Source organism: Hypanus sabinus, chromosome 4 (assembly GCF_030144855.1).
Source record: "Hypanus sabinus isolate sHypSab1 chromosome 4, sHypSab1.hap1, whole genome shotgun sequence".
NCBI lineage: Eukaryota > Metazoa > Chordata > Chondrichthyes > Myliobatiformes > Dasyatidae > Hypanus > Hypanus sabinus.
In genome coordinates, this window is record NC_082709.1 from 151,293,300 (window position 1) to 151,308,379 (window position 15,080).

A 15,080-nucleotide genomic window follows, 5' to 3' on the forward strand; every position below is an offset into this window, starting at 1 on the left:
GAGAGCATTCTGACAGGCTGCATCACTGTCTGGTATGGAGGGACTACTGCACAGGACCGAAAGAAGCTACAGAAGGTTGTAAATCTAGTCAGCTCCATCTTGTGTACCAGCCTACAAAGTACCCAGGACATCTTTAGGGAGCGGTATCTTCATTATTAAGGACCTCCAGCACCCAGGGCATGCCCTTTTCTCACTGTTACCATCACGTAAGAGATACAGAAGCCTGAAGGCACACACTCAGTGATTCAGGAACAGCTTCTTCCCCTCTGCCGTCCGATTCCTAAATGGACATTGAAGCTTTGGACACTGCCTCACTTTTTTAATATACAGTATTTCTGTTTTTGCACATTCTTTTAAATATATTCAATACATGTAATTGATTTACTTGTTTATTTATTATTAGGTATTTATTATTTTATTTTCTCTCTCTGCTAGATTATGTATTGCATTGAGCTGCTGCAGCTACTAAGTTGAGAAATTTCATGTCACATGCCCGTGATAATAAAGCTGATTCTGATTCTGATTTGAGCCAAATGCAAGCAAACGTGGCACATTGGTCAGCATGAACTGGGCTGAAAGCATAGTAATCAAAGTACCTGTTTGAAACTTGGCTCAAAATGCACATGAGGAAGTCTCAGCAACAAAAGCTAGATGGCCACCAGATGTGATATTCAGCAAGTTATTGATATGTTACAAGGCACACATTGGCCGGATAGATAGGCCTGATGCCAGCCACTGACATTTGCTAATGAGGATGCCTTGAATGGCATTAACGTGCTTTATCCAACACAATATTCTGCAGCAGAAAAGATCTTGTATTGAAGTAGACAAAGGGACTTTGGGTGAAGAAAATATGGATCAGGAAGGAGATGAGGATGAACCAATCATTGCTTGTCTAAGCACTTATTTCTATCAGAGTTACCGTAAAATTGGAGCAATTGTGAGACATAATAGGTCTTGTGATTTGCTCCAAACCACAACTCTACTGCCCTCTCAGACTTGCTTTGTTACATACTGCCACTCCATTTGAGAGACATTTTATCCAAACAATCCTTCAAACGTCCACACATCCAAACATCCTATAAGATCCAATCATTATTATCATTCATTATGAAACTTTTGAAAGGGAAAGCTAATATTTCAACAATATATGCAAAACATTGATATTTCAGGTCCAGGTAAAGGCTGTTGCCCCAAAACTTCAACTGGTCATTTCCCTTCATAGATGCTGCCTGATCTGCTGGGAAAAAAATGGACAAGTTCAAGAAAGAATAAAAAACACACAAAATGCTGGCAGAACTCAGCAGCCTTCCCCTTAGCTATCTTCCCCCAGCCCATTTCCCTCCAGCCTATCACGTCCCAGCTCTCTACTTTATCCCTCCCCCCACTTCTTATCCCCCCCTAGATCGTCCCATGTTACTTCACTCCTGACGAAGGGTTTCGGCCTGAAACATTGTTATTACCTCCTCCCATAGGTGCTGTCTGGCCTGCAATTCACTACAAGTTCAAGAAAGAACTCACCGCCATGTTCTCAGCAATAATTAGCAACAAGCATTAAATGCTGGCCTCAGCAATGCTCATATCACACTTGTGAATTAAGAAAAGAGTAAATTCCTGGCCCTGATACAACTTTTCTTCCACATTCTAGGTGTACAATCATAAGTTATCAATCATAATCCTGACCAGTCACGTTCCTCAGCCTCACCAAGCATTCCATTGCAATTTTTGCAAGCACCACTGCAGACAGTTAAAACCCACATACTTTCTGGAGGAAAATATAAACCTTTAATGGTATTTTAGTATTTTTGAAATATTTACTAAAGGTTTAAAATTAAAATCCTCAGGGAAAACAAGCTGCACCAATAAACAGCTTTTTTTTTTAAATTTGTCTTCATGTCGTATACTGTTTGGCTCCTCTGAGTTAATCTTGACAATGAAATAATGATTTGCATTCAATAGCTGAGTTTTTACGTTTTTCTTCCAGGGTACATATTGACCAATGTCTCAGAAGAATCAGAAACATGTCCTCTAAAGTTTAATAGACAAAATTCTAGGAAATGCAGCATGTCCTGTAAGGAACCACTTTGTTCAGGTATTAATTGTTATATTTGTACTTGATTTCTTCAAGCTCCCCATAAAAATAAATATTATATCAAAATCAATGTCATTTTAAGGAACCTAAGATATTTTGTAAAATTTGAAGTAATTTTCTAAGCAAAATCTTAGTCTTGGCTATATTTGGGTATAATTTTCCAAGTATTCTCCCTATTAACTGCTTTAATGCAGTTAAGATTATTAACACTATTAAGATCATGATACCATAAGAAATAGGAGCAGAATTAGACTGTTCAGCCCATCAATCAGCTCCACTATTCAATCATGGCTGATCCTGGATCCCACTCAATCCCATACACCTGCCTTCTTCCCATATCCTTTGATGCCCTGATCAACCAGGAAACTATAAACTTACACCTTAAATACACCTACCAGACTTGGCCACCACCACCATAAAAAAATTCTTCCTTACCTCTGTTCTAAGAGGTCACTGATTAGTTGATTTTAATAGCGTAAAGTCAATTTCCCCAGTGCCACTGAGGCTGTTGCTAATGCTGGAAAATCAAGCTAGTGTTGACCATGAAATGGCAGGAACATTTTTGGTAATATGATGTAAATTTCTGAATATGTGCTGTTAATATATTGAACATACCTCACCAGCTTTTCATGCATGTAAAATTGACCTGTAAAAAGTGTCCAAAGATATAAACTCAGATTTTAATTTTATTTTCAGAGGAAGTTGTAGGTGCTTCTGAAATGGTTGAGGAGCAAAGTAGAAGAGAGAGTTTAACTGAAAAGGTATGAACTAAAAGTTCTGAGCTTAAAGCATGTTAAAAGCAGTGTTCTTTAAATACCATCAAATTATTCCATAAGCCACACTTATTATAGCACAAATCTTGCAAATTGACTGCACATTACCTACCATTTTCCAGTATGAAATCCTTGAAATGACTGCCTCGGGAGAGCTAGACCATTGAATGACTTATGTGATTCAAAAGACCAGATATGATCTGGTTTTTCAGTGCTGTTTTTCATTTGTTTGATTTAATTTAGATCCATGCAATCTTATTTTTGACCTTGTCCTGGTAGGAGTATTTGGGTTGGGGCATGGTAATAGCAGCTAAGCATTTCTTGGCAGCCGAATTCAAAACCTAGAATTTCACCTGTGATTTTTAAGTGGCTGGATGGCAAATGCAGTAATGATTCTTTAAGAACTATTGGTGTTCTCCAAAGTGTGATGACATCTGAATACCAAAATCTAGTTGGTTTCACTGAAAAACCAAAGTAATTCAGTGGTTCTCAACGTGTTTAAAACAATTCAGGTTCTGGTTGACACTCTTTAAATATTTGTAATTGACTTTGGACTTACCTGACAATTTATATCCTACATATACTGTACATTCTAATTAACTTTCAAAATTTAATTAGCATCAATCAAGAAAGAATTTGAAGAACAAAACATTGTGTTTATTCCCATTAGAATAAAGCTGAAACTCTAAAGACTGATATAAAAGAGATAGCAAAGCTGCAGCTCCGATCACTGATGGAATGGTGTTATGCTGAGCAGCATGATCCAATTGTTCTGTCACAGGTAATATAAACTTAAGTGAAACATAAAAATTTTTAAATTTCATCCATGATGTAATTTTATGTAGTAATATATAGGAGATCAATGGAGGTACTGTATTTCAAGTAAGTTGGACAGCACAAGGATTGTTTACTGTATATAACTTTATCACTTATTGCTCAAGTCCATTTGTCAATGAAGAATAAAAAGGAACATATTTTAAGTTAAAAACTGAAAATGTTAGAATGTTAAAAATTTGTGGCAAGTGAAGCAAAGTTAATATTTAAGGTGGAAGGCCCTTTATCAAAACTAGGAATGAGAGAAGTAAAGCACAAGCTAATTTTAAATTGTAGAGATGAGAGTAAATGGATAGGGCAGAAGGAATATCTATAAAAGGGTGAGACATGGACATTAGTAAGCTCTTTGTGAAGCCATTTGGTTGATAGATTAATGAGAGATGTTGGAAGGAATACAAAGAAAAATTTCTAAAGCTGTGAAAGGCAGAACTGTAGGAAACAATTGATAGGTTATGCTCGTGAAAAAGAAAATGGATCCAATATTGGACAACAACAAATCTGGCCAATACTGTTACAGAGAAAGCAAGTTACCTGGAATTGTTATATTTTATTTTCAAAACTGATGGTGAAGTGTGCTCAGATGGAAGATGAGGTGTTGCAGCTCAGATTTGCATTCTGGCTCATTCTAACATTGCAGGCTAAAGATAGGTCAAAGATTGACTGGGATGAAGAATTAAAGTTACTGGCAATTCATTTTGCCCTGTGGACTGAAAAGAGATCAGCCCATCTGTGTTTGAAAAAGACAACATTCTGAGCACCTAATACAGTACACTAGATTGGAAGAAGTGCAAGTGAAACACATTTCATTCAGAAGGTCTGTTTGGTTCTTGGATGGTGGAAGGTGAAGAGCTAAAAGGACAGGTGTTTTATCTCCTATATTTGCATGTGTGAGAAGGGAAATGATTGTTGGAGATGGAAGGACCGGGGAATCAGGAAGGGAACAGTGCCTTTGGAATGCTGAAAGGAGAAGGAAGATGAAGGTAAGGCTGGGTGGAAGAAATTTGGTGAAGAAATCAAAAATTACAAAATATCGTATGTTGAATGCAGAAGCTCGCGAAATAGACAGTGAGAACCAGGGGAATCCTAACCTTGCTCAGTCTAGGAGGAGAGGAGGATGAGAGCAGAGGTATGGTAAGTGGATGAGATGTGGATTTTGTAAATGATGGTAGAGGGTAAGGAATACAACATTAAGATATTTAAGTGAAAAGCTTCATCTTTAGAATAGACATATTGGAGATGTGGGAAGGAAAATGGAATGGAAATGGACATATCACTAATCAGGCTTCTGAAATGAAGACACGGAGATCCAGAAAGAGACATTATCCTGTCATGTACCTTCTGCAATGTCAAGCTAAGACTCAGTGAAACTGTAGATGACCTATTTGGAAGGTGTAGTGCCTTCACATCTACAAGTTCACTAAATTTGCTCTCCACATATAATATGTGCTAATTTAAGAGCTTAATGCTCATTTGTTAGAACCAACATTTTAAAACCATTTGATATGGGAACAGAATTAGGCCATTTGGCCCAGCAAGTCTTTTCCACCATTTCTTCATGGCTGATCCATTTCAGTCATGAAATGCCACCATTCCTCTCAGCTCCAGTCTCCCGCCTTCTCCCAGTAACCATTCATGTCATGACTAATCAAGAATCTCTACCTTAAATATATCTAATGACCTGGCAATGAATTCCACAGATTTGCCACTCTTTGGCAAAAGAAATTCCTTCTCTTCTCTGTTCTAAATGTATGTCCCTCTATTCTAAGGTTGTGCCCTCTAGTTCCAGACTCCCCCATCATAGGAAACATCCTCTCCACATCCACTCTACTGAGGCATTTAAGCATTCTATAGGTTTCAGTGACAACCGCCCCCCCATTCTTCTGAGTTCAAGGGAGTACAGACCTAGAGCCATAGTCAGCCTTCATATAGTAACCCTTTCATTCCCGGAATCATTCTTGTGAAGCTCCTTTGAACTTCAATGTCAGCATATCCTTTCTTAGATAATGGCTCAAAACTGGACACAATACTCCATGAGGCCATGCCATTGACTTATAAAGCCTCAACATTACATCCTTGCTTTTACATTTTAGTCCTCTCAAAATGAATGCTAACAATGAATTTGCCTTCCTCATCACCACCTGAACCTGCAAGTCAACTTTTAGGTCCTAAATTCCCTTGCACCTCAGATTTTTGAATTTTCCTCCATTTAGAAAATAGTCTGTGCTTTTATTTCTTCTACAAAAGTGCATGACCCTACACTTCCTGACATTGTATTCCATCTGCCACTTCTTCGCCCATACTCCTAATCTGTCTAAGTTCATCTGCAGCCTCCCTGCTTCCTCAACACCATCCACCCCTCCACCTACCTTTGTATCATCCACAAACCTGGCCACAAAGCCATCAATGCCATCACCAAAATCATTGACATATAATGTAAAAAGAAGCAGACCCAACAGAGACCCTTGTGGAACACCAATGGTCACCGGCAGGCAACCAGAAATGGCTTCCTTCATTCCCACTCTGTGCCTCGTGCCAGTCAGCCAGTGCTTTATCCATCCTAGTATCTTTCCTGTAATACCATGGGCTCTTACCTTGTCAAAGGCCTTCTGAAAATCAAAGTACACAATATTCACTGATTCTCCTTTGCTTTAATCTTTTTTTCCATATCAAATAGCAGGAATTTCACTCCATTTAAGGCGATGTTCTTAATGAACTGGAAGGAAGTAAATTTACAAGCACTAAGCTTCCACATCCTTACTTGAGTGAAGTTTTTGGACAGAAATTGTTTTGAGCTATTCTACAATATTTTTCACAGTAATTAAAAAAGTTGACGCAGAGGTGAATTCCACAAACCACAGTCCTCCTCACCACACCAATTCTGTTCACTAATTCAAAGAACTACATACCCTGTTTCAGATTTCTACTTTGAAACCCTTGTATTTTTTTAATATCTTCCAAGTTCAGCATAGAAATTATTGATGTTGTGTTGGTGACTATTTGAATACTGAAAAATTATTTAAATGTAAAAATCTTTAAAAATGTCCTATGTCATCCACACTATTATTAAAAATCATTTTTTGTTTTGATGAGAAGACCTAAATATTATGTAATCTTGCTCTTTCTAACTAAAGTAGATCACAATGTTTATCAAGGAATTCATGATACATCTTAAAAATGCATAACTAATACATACTATGAACACCAGTAATACATTATACGACACAGGCTTCAAAACTACTCATGGTATGTATTAGTTATGTATTTTTGCCTTTCTACAACTTGAGAGTATACCTTGGTATCCTTTGATACTTATAGTATAAACATAGCAGTTGTATGGTTATTTGAGAGAATGTCAACTTGCATATAAAATAAAGATTAGTATTGACATTGAATGAAGAGAGAATTTTTATGTTCTGTACAAAAATCAAAACTGTTGATACTTGGCATTATTTAGGACATAGAACAGCCTTTCAGTCATTGTTGTGTATGCTGACCTTGATGGCAATGTAAACTGCACATCATCTACATCCCTTTGTTTCCTTGTCTATTCATGTGTCTGTCTAAATGCCTATTAAATATTGTTATTGCATCTGATTCCACCATCTATCCTGCAAAGTCCAGTTATATGCAACTCACTGTATAAAAAAAATCTTGCCACATAAATCTCCTTTAAACATTCAAACTCTTATCTTGGTGTTTGACAATTTCATCCTGTGAAAAAGACTATCTACCCCATCAATGCTTCTCATAATTTTATGTTCTTTTATCAGATTACCCCTTAGCTTCCTACAATCCAGAGAAAACAATCCAAGTTTGTCCTGATCCGGGCAACATCTTGATTACTATCTGTCTACTATGGTATTATTCAATAGGTTTATTGAGTATGCCCACAAGAAAATGAATCTCATGGTTGTATATGTACTTGGATAATAAATTTACTTTGAACTTAGAATCTATTCTACACCTTTACCACAGCTTCAACATTATTCCTATTATGTAGCAAGGAGAGCCGTACCCAGTACTCCAAATGTATACTAACTAAAGTTTTATACAGTTGAAACATGACTTGCTGACTTTCATATTCAATTCTTTGACTAATAAGGACAAGAACACTTCTTTACCACCCTATCCAATTGTATTGTCACTTTCAGGAAGCAATTGAATTTCATCCGAAGCTCCCTTTGTACATAAATGTTGTTCAGGGTCTTACCATCTACAGTATATTTTCTTCTTAAATTTGATCTCCCAAATTGCAACCTTACACTTATCCCCATCTGCCCTTTCTCTGCCCACATTGATCTATATCCTGCCAAATTTTTAGACAAACCTCCTCGCTATTCATTACTCTGCTGAGTTTTTTGTGTCATCTACAAACTTACCGATCATAAGACTAATTTATATAAACTTTCACTGTCATTGTTTCTACTTTTATCAACATCAGCATGAGTGTGTTTATTTTTAGGTTCTTCAGGAAGCTGTGCCATTTTATAGATGTGTGGATACCTACTATCACAGGCAAGACAACTCCACACTTCTGGTCTTACATAATCCCATGAATGAACAACGCCAATGTAAGCAATCTTGGAAAACAGCCCTGCACTCTGATGTTGGGTTCAGGTGTGTATTCCCACAGATTAATTTTCTGATTAGCTGAAATGTGCTGGGTATTGAAGTTTTTTCAACAGATCAAAGATGTATTAAGCAGAAGCTTTGGATAGAATAATGTTTTTTATGACCTATACAGACTTCGTGAACAGCAGTGTATCCTGTATGGTTTCAAATCAGGCCGGAAATTTTTATGCATTAGCAAATATCCTATTAAGAAAGCTTATCAAAGTGCAGATTGTGAAATTATGCCAACCAATCTTGTTGTGTGGCACATAAATTACATGGAATCGGGCAGAAATGCTGATCATCTAGCGTATCTATTCTATTAATTCTGTATGGTAACCTAATTTTGCATGGTCCAACATACCATGTATTTGATAATTGATTTTTAAAAATTGTTACAAACAGGCATTCAGGCAAAGCTGAAATATTCCGCTGAAGCTGGGAAAAAAGTGAAGCTGGAAACAGTCTCATTTAGAATATTAATAGCTCAGAATTTGAGATCAATAGTGACAGATTCAAACTTGCTTCATGCAATTCTCCCAGCAGGACTCAGCATGGTGACAGGTTTCCTTGATTGTAAAGAAATGATTTGGATAGGGAACAGGTTAAAGGGGAGAGCAAACCCTACTCAAAAAAAAACTGAAAGTGGTTCATAAATACAGGAGTTTCTGCAATGCTAAAAATGCTAAAAACCTGAGCAAAACACACAAAATGAAGGAGGAACTTGTCAGGTCAGAGCATCTACCAAGAGGAATAAACAGGACTGATGAAGGGTCTTGGCCTGAAATGTCAACTATTTATTCCTCTCCATAGATTCTGCCTGACCTGCTCAGCTCCTCCATCATTTGGTGCATGTAGCAGCTGAAACGATTTGGCAGCTAAAGCCAGCAGTGAAGATGGGGGATTAAAAAGTTGATATTACTGATGTCAGAAATATTCAAGACATACTAAAATAATCAAAATGTGTGGAGCATTTGGAATATCTTAAAATATTTTAAATAAATTTAAAGCATTTTGTGTGTGCTTATCTCAGTATGCAGCTATTGCCTCCATTTAAAATTAATAAGAAGATAAACGCATAAGAAATAGGAGCAAGTGTAGACCATCTGGCCCGTCGAGCCTGCTCCACCATTATGCAGGGTTATGGGTGATCCTGTCATGGGCTCAGCTCCACCTACCTGCCTTTTCCCAATAACCCTTAATTTCCCAGTAATGCAAACATTTATCTGTGTCTTAAATATATTTAATTAAGTAGCATCTACTGCTTCCCTGAGTAGAGAATTCCACAGAATTACTACTCTCTGGGAAAAGCAGTTTCTCCTTATCTCCATCCTAAATCTATTGCCCTAATCCTAGGTTCACTTACCATTGGTAAACAATTTTCTTGCCTCGATCTTATTCATCTCCTTCATAATTTTCTGTTTCTGTGACCCCCCTCTCTCATTCTTCTGAATTCCAGTGATTATATTCCCAGGTGACTCGATCTCTCCTCAAAGGCTAACCCCTTCATCTCTGAAATCAACCCAGTGAACCTCTTCTGTATTGGCTCCAGAGTCAGTATATCCTTCCTTGCAAAAAGAAGCCAGAAATGTATGCATTACTCCAAGTGCAGCCTCACCACTACCCTGTACAGTTACAGCATACCCTCCCTGCTCATAAATTCTTTCCCTCTAGCAATGAAGGCCAACATTCCATTTGCCTTCTTGATAGTCTGCTGCACCTGTAAAACAACCTTTTGTAATTCATGCACAAGCACGCCCAAGTCTCTCTGCACTACAGCATGCTGCAATCTTTCACAATTTAAGTAATAATAATCTGATCTTTTATTTTTCCTTCCAAGGTGGATGACCTCACATTTACAAATGTTGTACTCCATCTGCTGCATCTTTGCCCAGTCACTTAACCTATCTGTATCTCTCTGCAGCTTCTGAAACCTTTGTACAATTAGTTTTTTAACTCAACTTACTTACATCAACAAACTTAGATATACTGCACTTGGTTAGTCTTCTAATCATTAATATATATCATGACTGGTTATGGGCCCAGCACCAAATCTTGTGACACTCTGCTTACAAACTGACTGTCAACTAGAGAAACAAACATTTATACCAACTCTCTGCCTTATTGGTTAACCAATTCTTTATCTGTACTAATATACTACCCCCAACTCCATGCATCCTTACAGTATCTTATAGAAAATCTTTTATGAACACCTTAATAAACATTTTATGGAAATCCAAGTATACAACATCTACGTGTTCCTTTCTATCCACTGCACTCATTATATTCTCCAATAACTCCAGTAGGTTTGTCAAACAGGATGTCCCCTTCATGAATCCATATTATGTCGGCCTGATGGAACACCTTGATTCAGATGCCTTGATGTTCCTTCCTTAATGATAGTTTCAAGCATTTTCCCAAATATACACATTAAACTAATTGGCCTACAGTTACCCAACTTTTGCCTAATTCCTTTCTGAAATAGTGGCATGGCATTTACTGTCTTCCAATCTCCCAGGACCTGACCAGAGTCCAGAGAACTTTTTTAAATTATCATAAACTGTAAGTTATAATGTATAATGTTAAGCTATTTATTTCAGTACCCTGGAATGCATCAGATCAGGACCAGGGGTCTTGTCTACCTTTAAGCCCATAAGTTTGCTCATCACTATCTCTTTAGTGACAGTGATTGTATCAAGGTCCTCACCTTGATGTTAGATGTAACCTCCATCGTAAATGCTGGCACAAAATAGTTGTTCAAGGCCTTTGCCATTTCCTCATTACCCAATATTAATTCCCCCCTTGTCTTCCAAGAAACCTAATTTCTCATTAGTGGTCCTTTTCTGCTTTATAATTTATAAAAACTTTTACAATCTTTTTTTATATTTTGCTCTAGTTTACTTTAATAATCTATTTTCTCTTTCCCAATTGCTTGCTTGGTGATGCTTTGTTGCTTTTTAGAGTTTTCCCAGTCTTCCAGCTTACCACTATTTTTGGCATCTTGTTATGCATGAGCTTTTTTTTGATTTCCTTAGTGATCCAAAACTGGCTTTCCCCATTCTAATGTCCTTACTTCAAACTGCAATATACTTTTGTTGAACTCTGTGAAAAATCTCTTTGAAAGTCTTCCATTGTTCCATAACTGTTCTAATCAAATCTACAAACTTTGTAATTCCTTACACAGTACCAAATCCAAAGTTGCCTTTTCTCTCGTGAACTCAGTCACAATTTGCATTAAAAAGCCATTTTGCAAGCACTCTACAAATTCCATTCACAACCTGATTTTTCCAGTCTACCTGCAAATTTACATTCCCAACCTCTGTAACATTGCCTTTTTAGATGACAATGCAGATTTTCAAGACAGCCCATGTACAGGGTGTAAAATTTTGCCAGTTCCCCATTATTTATGCTGGGAGATCCATATGAACAATTGTAGGGATGAATCTAATGTAGGGACTGCTTCTCCATTATGTTTAGGCATAATACACTGATATTATGCCTGAATAAAGAGACTACAATGGGATGAGGGAAGAGCCGGCTAATATAGACTGCGAACATAGACTATATGGTAGAACAGTTAAGGAAGAATGGAAAGCTTTCAAAGAGATTTTAACAAAGGATATGGAAGATTTGGAAAGGATGCAGAAGAGTTTTACCAGGATGTTGTGTGGATTAGAGGGTATGTGCTATATGGATATTGGACCAACTTTTGCAGTTTTCTCTGAAGTGGCCTGGCCTGCTGCGTTCCACCAGCATTTTAGGGGCTCTTTGATAGGCACATGAATATGTAGAGAATGGACAGATATGGACCATGTGTAGGTAGAGGGGATTAGGTGTCATTAGCTTAATTTGGCACAATGTTATGGGCAAAAGGGCTCCTGTGGTCAGTAGTTCTATGTTTATTGTTCTCTGACAGGCCTATTACCAGTTTGAGTGATCTCTGCAGATGCTCGGAAAATACATGATCTAGCATAGGGCTAGTTGTTTATGTGGTCTTGGTGTGCTAATCATTGACTACTCATGTAGTAGTCAATGATTAAGACTCATTAGACTTACTTTATGCATATATAATTGATTCATAATGTTTAATTTCCAGCCGATTAACCTTCAATTCCCAACGTGTTTGAGTTGGATAATATTTATTGCAATCACATTCCCAGTTCTCCTCTGCAACATGTTTCTTTCAAGGGATTCAAGGGATATGGTTGCTGAAAATTACATTTAGCTTGGTACTGACTTTCTGCTCCTTAGTGGGTCCCCTTGAAGAATTGTGTTCCTGATTCTGAAAGATGAAGTTCTTGAATTGTCTCTTGCACCAGGCCTTTGGCAGCATTTGTTTGGTCTTCATTTTGTGTAGTGTTGCTACTGGTTCTACTTTACCTGAATTGACCTTTGTATTTCAGCTAGACTACAGTATTCACTTCTGCCTCCCACCACTATCCACATTGCAAATGCAGGAATCAAATTAAAGGTTCAAAGGTCCAATTTAATGTCAGAAGAAATGTATACAATATATATCCTGAAATGCTTTTTCTTGGCAAACATCCACAAAAACAGAGAAATGCCTCAAAGAATGAATGACAGATAAACTTAAACAAAGTCCCTAAAGCAAAAGCAACAGTGAGCAACAGTCTCCCCTCTTCCCCCCACCCACAGGCAAAAAAAAACAAGCATCGGCACCATCACCAAGTACAAGGTATCTCCCCCTTTACAAAGGTGGGGTGTTCCTATGAAATCTTTCTTAAGCCGAAATGGCATAAAGTGAAAAACCATTAATTTATATGGGAAAAATTTTCATAAAAGCAAAAATCCTCTTTGTAATATGAAAACAGGTTACTAATGTAGGTACAAGGAAATCTGCAGATGCTAGAAATTAAAGCAACATACACAAAATGCTGGTGGAACGCAGCAGGCCAGGCAGCATCGATAGGGAGAAGCACCGTCAATGTTTCGGGCTGAAACCCTTCATCAGGACTAACTGAAAGGAAAGGTAGTAAGAGATTTGAAAGTAGCTCTGTATCCCTTTTGCCAATCACCTTTCAGGGTCTCAGCTTCACCCCACCCCCTCCAGTCTTCTCCTACCATTTCGCATTTTCCCGCTCCCCCTCCTACTTTCAAATCTCTTACTATCTTTCCTTTCGGTTAGTCCTGATGAAGGGTCTCAGCCCGAAACGTCGACAGAGCTTCTCCTTATAGATGCTGCCTGGCCTGCTGTGTTCCACCAGCATTTTCTGTGTGTTGCTAATGTAGGTCTTTTGTAAAAGCAAAGTGGTGTAAAGCGAACATTCGTAAAGCGAGGGATACCTGTACACAAGCATGAGCAAAGCAATAGCAATAGCAAAGACACAGACTTGCAGTTACCCCAAAGACTTCATGTTACACCCGGCATTCAACATACCGCAGATTCTCTCTCTGCCTGATAAGGGAGATAAAGGTGTCTCTGTTTTCCCAGCGAGTGGGGAGACATAACAAACAACTCACTGCTTTACAATGTTAAAAAGTCTGTTACGTCGCTCTTTTCGAGTTCGTTGCCCGAAAATCGCAAAAATCCCAGCTCTTCGAGCCACAACAGATATCCTGACTGTTCCGACGACACATGAATCTCCTGTTGTGACACAGACGCTCGATCGACCCATCTCTAGAGCCCCGAGATCTTATGCTTCCGAATTCAAGCCGGACTCTCAGGCCAAACCTTTGGTGTGCTGAACAACGGCCGGTCCTGAAACCCCAACAACGAGTCCCATTCTCACAAAGAACCGAAGTCAGCGGGTAACTCCAGGTCAGGGTCTTCAAAAGAACCCTGAAAGAGAAAAATAAAGATAGTAAAAATTAGACAGAAATGTTGCAGGAATGGTTAAGCTAAAATCTGTATTTCATGGACAGCATTGAAATTTTTATCATTTAATTTTGAGGGGTACGTTAGAGATGAGAATAAACAGGAATTTAAAACAGTTTAAATTAAGCTCATCCAAAATAGGATATGATTTTAATTTTATTTTATTCTATCCCCAGATATTATTTGGAGTATGTTGCTTCATTAATCTCAGACTGGGTGGAAGAAGAGGAAGTCAAGTATCAAGAGGAAATGGCAGCTAAAGAGCTAGAAGCCCAGAAATTACAAATAACTCCATCTGAAGTACCTGTAGAACCTGTAACCATTTCTGAGAAACCGAAGAAAGGGAAAACTGCTTCAGGAAGTAAAACTCAATGTATGTAATACTATCTGCTAATATGAAATTTTAGTTCTAAAACTACTTAAAGAAACATAATAGAAAAGCAAGTGATTAATAATTGGGAAAAAAAGAAAAAATATTACTTTATGCAAACACGAGGAAATCTGCAGATGCTGGAAATTCAAGCAACACACAAAAAATGCTGGTAGAATGCAGCAGGTCAGGCAGCATCTATAGGAAGAAGTACAGTCAATGTTTAGGGCCTATAATATTAAGAAAATATTACTTTACTATTGTTTCATTCTGCTGACAAGTTTGTGTTGAGTACATAATGATGGAGATTTAATAACAATATTTTGAAGGTAGAGAATCTTTAGGGTCTTATGGTCTGAGTGATTTTACCCCCCTGCCCCGACTCCCAATTACAAAGCTTACATTTGGGTGTAGTGTTTGGAGGAAAATATATACCACTTAAGTGGTAAGTTGTTCTCACAACCCTCACAGAAGTAACTAATTTATCTCCAAAAACATGTCTAAAAAGATAGCAATGTGTTCTGTACTCATAAAAGTGCTCCTGCAGGAATTTATCATGTAGAG

The 15,080-nt window shown here is 37.8% G+C and overlaps 1 protein-coding gene across 12 annotated transcripts in view; it reads left to right on the forward strand.

Annotated features, from left to right (window-relative positions):
• The window catches only part of spag17 (sperm associated antigen 17), a 319,560-nt gene that overhangs the window by 104,603 nt on the left and 199,877 nt on the right, over positions 1-15,080 (forward strand). For all 12 annotated transcript variants that reach the window (XR_009511839.1, XM_059968399.1, XM_059968400.1 and 9 more), the window contains 5 exons: positions 1,985-2,092; positions 2,789-2,853; positions 3,536-3,646; positions 8,162-8,316; positions 14,323-14,519. Coding sequence is in view for 11 of the 12 variants with exons in the window: in XM_059968399.1 (XP_059824382.1) it covers positions 1,985-2,092; positions 2,789-2,853; positions 3,536-3,646; positions 8,162-8,316; positions 14,323-14,519 (636 nt within the window). In the remaining variant the exon portion in view is untranslated. The remainder of the gene's footprint in view (positions 1-1,984; positions 2,093-2,788; positions 2,854-3,535; positions 3,647-8,161; positions 8,317-14,322; positions 14,520-15,080) is intronic.